The 13,913-nt window shown below is 38.1% G+C and overlaps 1 protein-coding gene across 1 annotated transcript; it reads right to left on the bottom strand.

The window, feature by feature from the left end:
- Positions 1–1,557: 1,557 nt before the first annotated feature.
- Positions 1,558–13,410, bottom strand: letm2 (leucine zipper-EF-hand containing transmembrane protein 2). The gene is made up of 11 exons (XM_079600547.1): positions 12,980–13,410; positions 11,797–11,871; positions 10,685–11,132; positions 9,567–9,710; positions 9,132–9,269; positions 8,839–9,042; positions 7,993–8,112; positions 6,482–6,601; positions 5,352–5,456; positions 5,144–5,209; positions 1,558–3,180 (listed from the first exon to the last, which is right to left on the bottom strand). Exons 2-11 carry the CDS (start codon positions 11,841–11,843, stop codon positions 3,127–3,129), a joined length of 1,446 nt encoding a protein of 481 aa, XP_079456673.1. The 5' UTR covers positions 11,844–11,871; positions 12,980–13,410; the 3' UTR covers positions 1,558–3,126.
- Positions 13,411–13,913: the final 503 nt, after the last annotated feature.

A 13,913-nucleotide genomic window follows, 5' to 3' on the forward strand; every position in this document is an offset into this window, starting at 1 on the left:
ACAGCAAAGTTTTAATTGTGCTAATAATTTAGAGGCTTTAGAATTGAGGTATATATATAATATCAGGGCTGCCAACTTTTGAGTTTACTTTTGAGTTTACCGTCAACTTTTGATGTTTTTTTTTTTGGGGGGGGGGGCTCTTATGATCAAGTCTGACCAACTAGACTAGCAGTAGGCCAAGTGGTAATCCGTTTATGTAACTTATGTAAAAAAAAAAAAAAAGACTATTGTTAGACTGGTCTAAGCAGTTTATGCAACCAGCCACAGTAAGCAAGCACATTATATGCAATGACTTCAAAAATCATTTTAAATTACATAAATGTATCTTATTGCAGTAGCCTACAAATAAATACAGACATTTTGGCTAGTAAACATCTTGTTTCTAACTGCATTAACTTTTTAAAAATGCTAATGTGTCAAAAGTTTCAAACTTAAGACATGCAAAATAATTTGCTATGCCTTTTAGGCTATTTCTCACTTTGGTTGAGTGCATTCAAATCCTCATGGGAAGTTCGTGTTTATTTATGATTTAGGTATGGAGCAAGATGGCGGTGTAAATACAGTAAATTCTACTTCTAGAACACGAAGAACAAAGAATGTGCATCAGGTGTGTTATGTTTTGTTGTTATGTTTAAGGCATGAACTTAAGTAGGAATAAAAAAGAAAGAGCAGCGACATTTTCCACAGTTACATAATCGATTTATTTTCCGTACAGAAGCACGGAATGGTTGTGAGAAATGATCTTAAATGATGTAAGAATGCTCAAATTCCAGACAGGTTTTCATGGGAGACTTTAAAGAGGTTCAGGAGTCTTGTGACTCAGCCTCATGCAACTGCAGCCTACCAGCATGAGCAGTGTAAGTCCTGGCCTAATGCTCCACTGAACTAATCTAAGGAATGAGAACTTGGATGAGATTCCTGCTAATCAGCTTGTTTAAACAGAGTCGAACTAAAAAACACAGAGCAGGCATCTTCGATCAACCAACCATTGACCAGCATTCCAGAGGAATCACAAGCTGTGTGTGCAGTCAAACTAATGTGGTGGTGGAGAACTGTGGCTTGCAACTTCAACTTCCAAATTGATAAAAACACAAAATAAGTCAAATATGGGATTTTCAAACTTTTTGATGCCTATAGGACTTGGACCCCCAAACAGGATGATTCATTGCAATATAAAAGGCAATTATATGGTTTTATGTAAAAAATGTGAGAAAATATTGAGGTGTAAAATTATTTTAAACTAAACTATGCTATCTATATTCCATTGCTTTAACATTCGCTCGTAAAACTTCCTTGCGAGTGAATGCTTAAGTTTTGCGTTCAAAAATCATTAGGATATTAAGTAAAGATCATGTTCCATGAAGATATATAGTAAATTACCTACCGTAAATATATAAAACATTTATATTTGTGAGTGAATGTTGCACAGTTGCAAACATAAATGGACAACTTTAAAGGCCATTTTCTCAATGTTTTGATTTTTTTGCACTCTCAGAATACAGATTTTCAAATAGTTGTATCTCAGACGAATATTGTCCCATCATAACAAACCATACATCAATGGAAAGCTTATTTATTGAAATTATTTCAATAATTGTGACCTATGTGACTGGTTTTGTGGCCCAGGGTCAAGGTCAAGTTTCGAATAATAGCGTTAACATGCTAATGTTGATAACCCTAAAAAATGTATTTGGTAAAATCTCAATTTCCACAGATCCCCAATAGCACCCCAGTTTGAGTTTGCAACAAATTAATACATTTCACATCAATCTTTTTTATCTTTGAAGCTTTTTTTTATGTTTTAAACTAAACAAGAATCAATTAATTTCAAATAGGTGTGAATTTGACCATTTAAATGGTCAATTTTGAAAAAAAAAATGTAGCATATGTTTAAATAACACTAAATAAACGGGTGTAATAACACTTGGATATTGAGAAGAGGTATGAGCATTGAGCACCTTTACTTCTTGGCTGTACAGTGGTCAAAGATGGTAAGCAGCTTTACGCAGTGAGAGGCAGTTTAAACTCGATTTTCAATTTTACACAATTGATCAACATAACAAAAAAAGTGCACCGGGACAGAAGGGGACAACAAATTCAGTTAGGATTACCATCGAATTAAAGGCAGGCTATGGGATAAACAAAGCAAACATCAGGGCGCTTCAATACTTTTTAAATGAAAACTTTACAGTAGTGACAGAAAATATTGTTTTCCCTCCCTGGGTTTATCCAGTGCATCATGAATCACAATAATCCAAACAGTACATGAATCAAAAAATAAACATTTCTCTTTGGGGGAATTTTGAATATTTTTCACCATAAGCGAAACGTAAACTTATGACGTAAACTTTTCTGCCAATGAAAATTTAAATGCATGATTTAAAGGGGGACACAGCATACCAATGAACAAATTAAATACACACTTTATGATAAAACCTTTTTTTGTGTGTGCCAAACTGCAGTCTGCCATAGGCAGGCCTGGCGTAATCACTACACCGCTAATCGCATCCCCTGAGGGAATGAATGTAAAATTCCCTTGGAAAAGGGAATTTGAAAATTTCACATAAAAAAAATACCCTCATACTTGGCCATTTACGACTCATTTGCCAAACTAAATACAGAATGCAAACATATGCATTCCTCATATTAAAATAATATGACTTCTTTCATCTGTTAGCCTATGTATATGGCACAGCCGACTGTATGAAGCAGTAGCACTTATATAATATGCAGGTATTGTACAATTTATTTACACATTTACATAATGAAGTTCAGCAAAAAAAAAAAAGAAAAAAAAAGAGGCAAATCTTACGAGTTCCTTATTCCTTTCCTGGCTGGAACGAGTCTTGATGCTTTTTCCATTGCAAATTTACAGAATTCGTCAAATCTTCAGATGTAAACATGTCACGGGTGTCAAGATGGAGTGTTGTCTAAAGTCTAACATAAACCATTTTCCTCCTTTTTGGAGGATGAAGGATGTGATGCGGCCAGTCCATCAGGTCCGTGTGAGAGGTGTGAGAAGTCCTGGACTGTCGGAGAGATGCTTCCTCAGCAGAAGAGGACAAACTCAAACCTCTACCCTCTTCTCCGACAGAATAAGATGAGTGTGGAAACATGGAGCCTCTCTCATACCCCATTGGCGCTCATCTTGGATTTCTGTGACAACTCTGCCTCTTTAGCCTGATGGGACAGAACAGAGAGTGTTGATGTCCAGCAGCTTCTAGAACTTTGACCTTTCTGACCTTTCATTAAACATCACAGTAGAAGCTACTTTCCCTCTAAATCTAAAACAGTTAAATATGAGCTATTAAACATTGATTTATATTTTTAATAACATTCTATGGAGGCCCAAACCTGCAGGAGAAAAAATATAATTAACTTTGAACTAAATTTAATTCCTCAATTTATTTTTGTATTGCTTACAATTTATTTTTTTTGTATTTTTTTAAATTATGCAAATTTTTTATTTCCTGTATTTTTTTATATTTATTAATTTATGGGTTAATTTTACTAATTTTTAAATATTGATTTATTCCCACATGCATTTCCTTCCATATTTATTTGTCGCTAATCGCTAGCCCGACGACCCGGAGCTATTGTGTTTTCCAGTCGGGCTACTAAAGTGTGTAACCGGCCTGCCCGACGGGCTATCTGAAATAGTGTAATCAAATTCCTCCCTTTATTCACATTATTGACTAGTTATTTTAAGGAAAAATATGACAGCGCAAGTTTTTGATCATGCTGATTTATCCGCAGCGCAATTTCTCATGAATCTCCGAGCCTGTTTTAAGAGAAACACGATCAATAAAAATGAAAGCTCCACTTTCTTATGAATGCTTTACTTTGCGTGTCAGAATGTTTGAATCCGTGTGCTAACACACGATCACTGTAAAGCTGCTTCGAAACAAAAAAATCTGGATTGTAAAAAGCGCTGCATAAATAAAGGTGACTTGACTATCATATATTCTGTTATAAAAACAGCATAAAGTAATTAGAGCACCATTTACTTGCCTCAAAAAAGGTATTATTATTTATTATTTGCTACACTTCCAAATGTGAATTATTCCATCAGAAAATTAATACTTTTAGTGTTGTCAGGCTTTAAAGCAACGGAGCTGCGCGCTCTGGTTTACGGCTGCTATACATTTAACCTGCCACAAGGTGACACTGTTCTCAAAACTCCGTACCGGAAACATTCAGAGAAAAGTGTCAAAGCTTCAAAGTGTCATTATTTCTCCATCCCTCCTGCATCCAACTGCAAGTTCTGACGTTTGGGGAAGACAACTGGTGCTTCCACCCCTTGTAAAGCAGGGCTGTTCTCACTGACAGAGATTGCGTGCGCAGTGGAGAACATTGTGAACATTATGTGTGCGTGTGTGACAATGTTAAGAGGAGCATGGATTTACGGCAGTATTTCAGTTCTACTCGGCCTAAAGGAACAGTTCAGGATGAAAACGTTTTTGATTGATGTTTTGACTCCTAACCAGTTTTCTACATTAAAAATTGTCTTTTTATTTGGGCTAGTAAAATTAATTTCGGGCTACCAAATTCTGTAGAGTGCCTGCACGAAGGGATACCAGCGATTTTGAAATTTTGCGAGCCCTAAGGCGGTAAATGCATAAATTAATTAAAGAATAAATAAAAAATTAAAAGTTAAAAAGAATTTAAAAAAACAAATACAGGAAAAAAAAAGTAATACAAAAATAAATTCAGGATTAAATTGATTTACAAATGAGTTAAAAACAATTTTTTATCATGTTATTTATTCCTTTATTTATTTTCCTATTTGTACATGTATTTATTTGCCTACACATTTATTTTAAACTTCAGGTTAGGACCTCCATAATATTCAGGCTAAAAAAGAATTTACCTTTTTTATTTATGTTAAATGAAACCTCTTAGAATATTACAACAACTGCTATATCAAATATTTTGTTTTAATAGTTGATAGAAATCATTTTTAAAAACATCTATAAATGAAACTTCTGACCAAACAGTTGCCTAGTAACATAAAAGGACAGTCCGGTAAAATATGCATAATATTGAAAGTTATCTTGCAAAAAACACATATTGATGACCCTTCACCTTTCAATAAACACACACAATTATTTGTCCAACACAAGATCTTGTTTGACACACTTACATGTATTAACTGAGCTTCGGGCGATGGCATGTCCAACCCTCTGGGTTTCTCCAACAATTCTTCTGACTACAATACAAAAGAAGTATTAGGAATATCATAAGTAAAATCTGTGTAAGCATTTCTCCTCTTGGTTATTGTCATACCACGCCTGATTGGCTGAGATGCATTTGAAGACATTGATTGATTGGTGACATAATAAGAGTCCTACCTTTCTGTCTTTGATGACAGGAGCGGAGTCCACCAGCACCTCCACTGAGGAGGACAGTGGGTTCCCTTTGGCTGCAGTTTCAGCCTCCACAGGAGGAGTGGATTTCTGTGACACGAACAGAGAGAATCCATAACAACCATTAGCATACAGTGATAACATATCAGCCGTTGCTTATGCAGCGTTTCTGCATTTCCTCCTGATTAAGGTCCAAGCATCAATTGGTTAAAGGGGGGGTAAAATACTTAGTTTCAGTCAATCTCATGTTAATCTTGAGTACCTATAGAGTAATAGTGCGTCCTTCATATCTCCAAAAAGTCTTTAGTTTCATCATATTTATAAAATAAAAATACAGCTTTCCGATTCTATCCGGAAAAAGCCGAGGTCCTTGATTCTGGGCGTGGGCGGAGCTATAGAGTCAAGCGGGAGCGCGCGGGAAGGTTTGCTTATTATCGATCGTGGTGCGGTAGGACCGCGCCAGGTTTTAATTGCAACCGGTTTGCAAATCCAGCGACGACCTGGGCCTTGTTAATAAAACATTCGTCACTGAAATGACCAGAACACAAAACCGCACTTGCCACACTCCTTTGCTGTCCCGGAAATACAAACTGCATCCACTGTTCCAGTAACACTGGATTCTTTGGGAAGCTGAACAAGGTAAACTTTCCCTCACATCCCAAAACACACTTTTTTGGAGACATTCTTGACATCAACCATTCCTATTTAGCGTCGATGAGCACGGTCTTTCTCTCCTCTGGTCGACGTGTGAGTGAACGCGCTTTTCCGAGAGCAATGCTCATATAAGGAGTTCCACTCTGGTCTACGTCATTAGATCTACGATAGAAAAAAAACAGCCGAAACGTGTTGCAACCCGGAAGTATGATTTTCAGCACAGAAATTCTCTGTTATTCGTTCAAAATAACTTTTCAAACTTTGGCCATTATTAGCATGAGAATCCATCTCTTTAACACTGTAAACAACTCTGAATACATGAAACACCATTGTACCCCCCCTTTAAGGTTTCAAAAGGTAATCCGTTGCAAGAACTGGGGCCATTTTGTTTTTAAAGCAGATAGTAAGCAGTTGTCAACATCTGGTTTCGAGGTATATGTATATGTATATTGAGTGTTCACCTCCAGTTTGGGCACCGGTGGGATGACTGGAGGTTTAGGAGTGAGGTCCGTCAGGTACATTGCACGGGAGAGCAGCAAGAGGGACGGTGGGACATTCTCTTTCAAGTGCAGGTCCAGCCACTGAGAGACGAAGAGCACAAAAAAAAGATCAACAAATCATCAATGATTCAAAGTGAAAAGAGCACACAGTGACACATAACTCATAGTAAATTTTGCTGTACGCATGGATGATGCAGCATTATGACACCACGCCGTCCATGGAAATATGGTTGTTCCGTGCCAAATCAACAAATTTGGGAAAATTTTGTTTTTTCTGTAGAAAGACAAACTTTAAAATGAGGATACAAAAAAAAAGTTTGTTAAGAACCAGAATCTAAAAGGATATTAATAGATCTCTAATACTTCTCTAATACTTCTCGAGTTACAGATATATTCCATCGCGCTCTTTAAGATCGCTAAATTCGAGGCTTCTGGTCGTACCTAGGATATCTAAGTCCACTAAAGGAGGGAGGGCGTTTTCACATCTAGCTCCTAAACTCTGGAATAGCCTTCCTGATACTGTCCGAGGCTCAGACTCGCTCTCCCAGTTTAAAACTAGATTAAAGACGCATCTCTTTAGCCAAGCATTCACATGATGCATCTCATACCTTTTATACTACAGTTAAATCAGATCAAATGCATTCATATTAAGAACAGCAGCTACGCTAATTATTTCCCATCTGCCTTTTTTGTTGTTATCTCGGGACGCCTGTCCCGAGATAACTCAAATAGAGTTCGTCAGCTCCAGTTATGTATCCAGCCTCTCATGGAGACTTCAGATGCCCCAACGCCTGTGATGAGACGACTCGACGCCTGTGAAGAGACGACCCAACGCCGGCGATATGTTATGCCCTAAATTTCATGATTAACTAACTGTATTTTTGTATGTATATTTTTGAAATGCATTTTCTGTAAAGCTGCTTTGAAACAATGTGTATTGTGAAAAGCGCTATACAAATAAACTTGAATTGAATTGAATTGAATTACAGGCATGCAAACTTGAGGCAAAAAACACAAGTGCTTTTTGCCCATTTTGAACGGTCACCGTTGGCATATAATGACACAAAGATTGCTAAAGTTAACAGATTTAGCTAATAGACCTCTCCCCTTTAATTTGGCTCCAAATCTCAGGAGAAAATTGTCATTTTGACCCCCCTCTAAAAAAAATAGTGGATTATTCTGTAAATATACATCTGTGACATTAAATATTTTGGCTTTCATCACTATTTATGTTTGTCTTTCTGAAGTAAAAACATTAACAAAATAACAAATTTAGGTCGGGACCTCTGGTTGAGTTGACACGGAATGATCCAATAGGGAAATAACACATTTAAGCGGGTAAATATAAGAGGATTATTTCAAAATCGGTCATATGCGTCACACTTCCAATTTGTCTACAGTCTTTAGGTGGAACACAGTCATAAATATCCTCCAGTAGTTTCACACACACACACACACACACACACACACACCTGCTGTAGCTGCTGTCGGAGCTGATCTGTGGTCAGACCCAAAGACCTCATGCCGCGACTCCTGCAGGCGGCTTGAAGCTCTGCTACATTCATTGCAGGCACACCCTCTGTGGCAATCACCTACACACAAACACAAACAGCGGAGATCATCTCCTTAACATATTGAACCCAGAACATTACTTTAAGGTCTAAGGGGTCATTTACACAGAATGTGTATTTGCGTTAAAAACAATGCGAGAGTAAAGCAGTGGAATGGGGGGACAAATATCCAAAACATGTTTCTTTTAAAGTTGATCTTATTTTAAGAGTCAAATTTTAAGAATGTGAGATGCTGAAAAAGATGCAAGAGAAGTGTTTAAAGGTGTTCATCTAGTGCATGTTTACCTCCAAAAAGTACCACAGCATAATGCAAAAATATGTTCTGTCTGAACGGCCCCTACACTTTAAGGGGATAGTTCGCCCAAAAATGAAAGTTATGTCATCATTAACTTGCCCTCAAGTTTTTCCAAACCTGTATGAAGATCTTTCTTCTGTTGAACACAAAAATGTTGGTAACCAGACAGTTGACGGTAGCCATCGACTTCCATAGTTGGAAAAAGAAATACAGTGGAAGTCAATGTCATTACCGACATCCTTCAAAATATCTTCTTTTGTGTTCAACAGAAGAAAGAAACTCATGCAGCTTTGGAACAACATACGGCTGAGTACATTTTTGGCTGAACTATCCCTTTAAGACGTATGGCTCAGTCACCCACAAGCCTAGAGGTCACGGGAACATGTCGAGTCATAAACTCAGCTGTACAACCACTGTAAAGGGTCAGTAGCAGTGGTCTGTGTTTGTCTCACCTCATCGTCTGCCTTGATGGTGCGCAGCTGCATCATCAGCTGGAAACGCAGCAGGTTATTGGTGCCGATGGGCTGCAGCTCCAGGAGTTTGCACAACGCCACCAGCTGCGGCCGCTCCAGATGCTCCAGCGTCAGCTCATCCTCAAAGAGCTTGGAGAACTTGACGATGTCTTTAGTGGTGGGCTGTTCACCCGTGTGCCGCACCTATAGCAGACGAGTCGGAAGAGTCAGTCACGACCAGAACAATTTCACTACATGGGAAATGGACAAATGGCTTCGGTTATCAAACTAACCTGCTGTACATAAGTGGAGAACTTCTGAGTCTCGTCTCCTACAGCTGCTTTATTCCTCCTGGCCATCTCAGCAATGGTCTCCTGCAAGAACTTGGCCAGCTCCAGTTTAGCAGCAAGTCCCTTCTTCTGTTTTTCCTCCTGGAAGTGCAAAAGAAACAAATTCAGCACGTCCCTTAGTCATTACTAATCGGTTTCATTTTGAATCTGCAAAAAAAACATGAACATTATTACTTTGATTCAATGGGGAATGGTTTACAAATCAATTACATCAATTTATGTTTAATGAAAGAGGCCCAATGAATCAAAATGAAGCAGTTTCATTAGTTGATTCTCAATTTTGAAACTTGCAGATTCGTTTTCCACAGATTTGTTATTCTCGTGTTTCATGATTGAGGTCGAATCAATCAAACTGTCATTTAAAAAAAGAAGACATACCTTCTTGGACTCGGTCTCAAATGTGGAAGGCAACATTTCTGGGAAGAGTTTGAGGAATACGGGGAGCAGAAACTCCATGAACGGAACGATGATAAAGACCATGAAGGGCAAGAGCCGGAACAAGTCGGCACATGTCCGCATCAGCTGTGGAGACAATGGGACAAGTTTTATTCGTCCATAGTCAAAAACAAAAGCAATATGGGTAAGCCTTCTGGCCAAATCCAGCTGAACTTTCTCTGAGGTGTAAAGCTTCTTGGTTATGCAATCCTATGTGTCACCTTACATTATAAATCCTTGACCAAGCACTGGTTTGTTCTAACAGGATTACCCAACTTTATTACGTTGTCATAAAACTCTTATAACTTACGACAGACTTTCATCTGTCAAACTACTTACATCATCTTATATAAACAAGTTGAGACTCACCAAAGAAAAACAAAACAAATCACAAAGGGTACCACTAGGAATGCTTTGTTAATAAAAGTTAATATAACAATTAGAACCATATTATAGATATCAGATTAACATTACCATGACTATACCAAAGTTTTTTTTATATAAGAGTAATAAATAAAGGAAAAATATCATATCTTGCATTACCATGTTTTTTGTTTTGTTTTGGTCATGGCAACATGGTAATACCATGATGATATTCTTTGAAGCAACATGGCATATTATGCAAATACCATAGTGTATGAGTGTAATAGAAGATTTAGCCTAGTAAGTACTTCCAAAAACTTAAAAAATTAAGGCTCCAAAAATATTCCTTATCATGGTGACAATTTCCCACAATGACTGCATCTCTCAAATCTTGAATTTCAAAAACTATTATTTTGTTTCCAGTTCATTTTGTTAATAAACATTCTTTAAAAAGTTATTTCAATTCAAATTCAACTCACGCTCACATATCATGGCAGTGCAAAAAAATATGTCTAATCGGACAGATTGCTACAGCAGGTATTATTTAAATTAACTTGGAGTACCATTAAAATACACTATGAAGATATATGATTATTCATATCAAATTACTATGGAATAATAGCTGATACAATCACTCTAGTCTACCGTGCAAGTAAAAACATCTTAATTCTGATTCCAATATTTCGTCCAAAACATACCCTCCTCCTCTCCCTCCTGGTGAGCAGCTGCCCATGCAGTAACCTCCAGACCATCCTGCCAGCGATTTTGGTGTCGATGCCAAGAAGGCGGAAGCCATGATAGTAATGCTTGAGCTCATCCAGAACTTTCTGTCCCAGAGACTTCCTTGGCACTGCTGGTGGTGCTGGGAGTGGTTGAGTGGCAGAGGCAGCCGGGACAGCGTCACCCTTGATGGGTTCAGAACCCGCAGCGGTGTCCTTCGCCTCTTGCAGCCACGCACAAGAGCTGTGGAGGGGACGTGCAGCTACGCAACCGGGGCGGATCAAGCTGGATGTGTAACAGGGGTACAGAGGCCTGGGACACCTGGCTGTGACGGCAGCCTGTCCGACGAACTCTGAATGATAGCGTACGCATGCAGTCGACCGGAGCGAAACACTCCCGTGTCTTTTGGAAAGCAAGTAGGATCCTCTGAAAGAAAACGAGGACAGTGAGGTGTTAAAGCATGAAGAAAAGAAAATATTTTATTTTGAATATTTAAGGGGTGTTCTATGCTCTTGAATACTACATAAAATTATTTCAACTTGTTCCTAAGTTTGTATAAACAATCAAAATTGTTACAGTAATGAACTTATAAAAGGCAGTCGATGAAGCAAGGTATTATGCTGAGAAAATAATTACAGTTTCAAAAATATAGCCAGAAGATTTTAACATTGCATATGTTAACACAAAATCAGTTTTGTTAAAATTGCTTAAAAGCCTTTTCTGTTCAAAGTTATATCCAATCTTTCAATCATACAATGATCATATAAAGACCGTAAACCTGGTAACTTTATGATTACATACCCAAGGAAGAAAAATCCAGTCTCAGGAATTACATTAATCAGCCTTGAAACGTATTCACATGCTTAAAATGACTTTGCCAACTTTACAGATCAAATCTATTTTGAACGCAAGAATTAATATATGCTTTAACAAAAATGCAAGGCAAAATAATTTTCTATGGTAACTGACTGGAATGTTTTGAACCAGAACATTGCTTAAATCAGATGAATGAGACATGTGAAGTGATTACATGGTGTATTTGGAATAGGATACAAATGTTTTGCACCAATGACATGGATGATGACCTCACCTTGATCTTGTTACAGCGAGAAGCACCTGTGAGCTGAAAACTGCCATTTTGTGACTTAGGCTAAATGTGGGTGTCCTGGAGAGAGAGAAAAAGAGCCAATTAAAAAATGTCAGGCAGTGTGCTCTGTTCCTGGACAGTAAAATACATTTCTAAATATTTACAGGTATTAATGTAAACACTGTCAGTTATATTTTGTATTATTTCAATGCAAACACTATGGGTAAAAATGGATTGTGTCTGTCAAAATACAAAACATCGGTGGTTGTTGGTAACAATGAATGTTGGCAACCAGACAGTTGATATGGACCCCATTGACTTCCATAATAGGGGGAAAAAATACTATGGAAGATACTACTGTCAACTGTCTGGTTAGCAACATCTTATTTTGTGTTCAACAGAAGAAAGAAAACCTTACAGGTTTGGAACAACATGAAAGTGAGTAAATTATGAATTTTCATTTTTGGGTGAACTATCCCTGAAGCACGCTGTCGTGACGCAGCGGCGGTCGCGAGCACTGCACACACACTGACTCACGTGTTTATCTTCGTCACCTGCGTCGCTAAAACAGAACACAAACACGGAGACCGGCCAAAGTCACAGGCCATATTTAACTCAAAATAAGTAACGTTTCATTTTACCCGAAGGTTAGTCTCAAATTGCAATGGATAAATTGCATAATAGTTACATAACATTTACGGCCATTATGACAGACTCGGCAACTATTAAACTACACTTTAAAAAAATGCGTATGTCAACATGAACTAGTCTCCACTGCCTAATATATTTACTCGAGAAATGTAACGTTAACGTTTTAAACTATCCTAATTGTTATATAAAAAGTGGAGCGGGTAAGTAAAAACAATGAAGTTTTATGACAGGCGCTGAAGGCCACAGTAGAGGCCACAGATACACGATCACCATATCAAACCAGTACGTTACCAGAACCACTTTAAACTATTAACATGCAGATTCTGATCTATGGAAACAGCCGACATACACAACATCGATCAACTTCAGACAAAAGCGATCGGACTATTCTTTTGTTTTACTTTCGTTCATGTTCAACTAACAGCGAGCGGTTGCTTAAAAACAAAGAGACAACGGATGGAAGCGAAAGGACAGAGATGGTCTAACGTTAGCTGGGATATTGAGTATTAAACAACTAACGTTAACGTTAACTAACCTGTGGAAAGGGGTCCGTGTAGGGCGGTGTGATGGCGGTTAGGCTGTAACCATTGAATATAGTGTCAGATCGGATGACGGGGGAGAAAAATGTTCGGCTCGACAGCGCTCCTCCTGCAGCTGAGGGTCAAATTTCCTCGGAGGCGATGGTACGGGAGAAAAACGGACCTTTTGCGGGATGTGATTCTCCATTCACGACGGTATGTCACTCTAAAGTTTAAATCTAAATAGACTTATAAATTAATAATACATCCGAGCTTATGTACTGTTTTGAACGGATTTTAAAAATGGCCTGTTGGGTTGCCTCTGATGCCCCGGTGAAGCCGAACGTCCTACCGAGGAGGATCATCCGATGAGAGGAGCAGCGTGATTGACAGCCACGAGCACCAATCAACGAGCTCGACGCAATGGCGAAGCTGGCCAATCCGCTGCACGGGGCGGACAGTGGAACTTCCCATGACCTCATCTGTGATGACGAGGGCACATGAGCGTTCACACCTGCTGATCTTAGTTCAGCTATAGTTCAGAGTTGCCATGGCAACAGTCATATTTGCAGTGCCGAGAACAGCGACAGTGTAGCAAGGCGTTTTCACATGGTTGTTAGGTATTTGTGCAGAAGATGGCGCTACAATCCTTATGGGAAGGAAAATAAATTCCTAAATAATATTGTTTTTTGTTCTTATTTTCAATTGTACGATCACATTACATTACACATTTTAAGGTAATAAAATCGGACTACTTTTTGATTACTTTTTGATTACTTTAGCCCTAACTCGTTTATCACATTGATTTTAATATAATAATCTTGTAGCATATCGATCTAAAAATACAAAGAGAAAGGAAATATATTTCATTCTTTGTTATCAACAACATGAAGTGCATTAAATATTACATGATGTCAGGATTTCCCAGATTGGGGTTCATTTTTATATAAT

Source organism: Phoxinus phoxinus (assembly GCF_949152265.1).
Source record: "Phoxinus phoxinus genome assembly, chromosome: 23".
NCBI classification, from domain to species: Eukaryota; Metazoa; Chordata; class Actinopteri; order Cypriniformes; family Leuciscidae; genus Phoxinus; species Phoxinus phoxinus.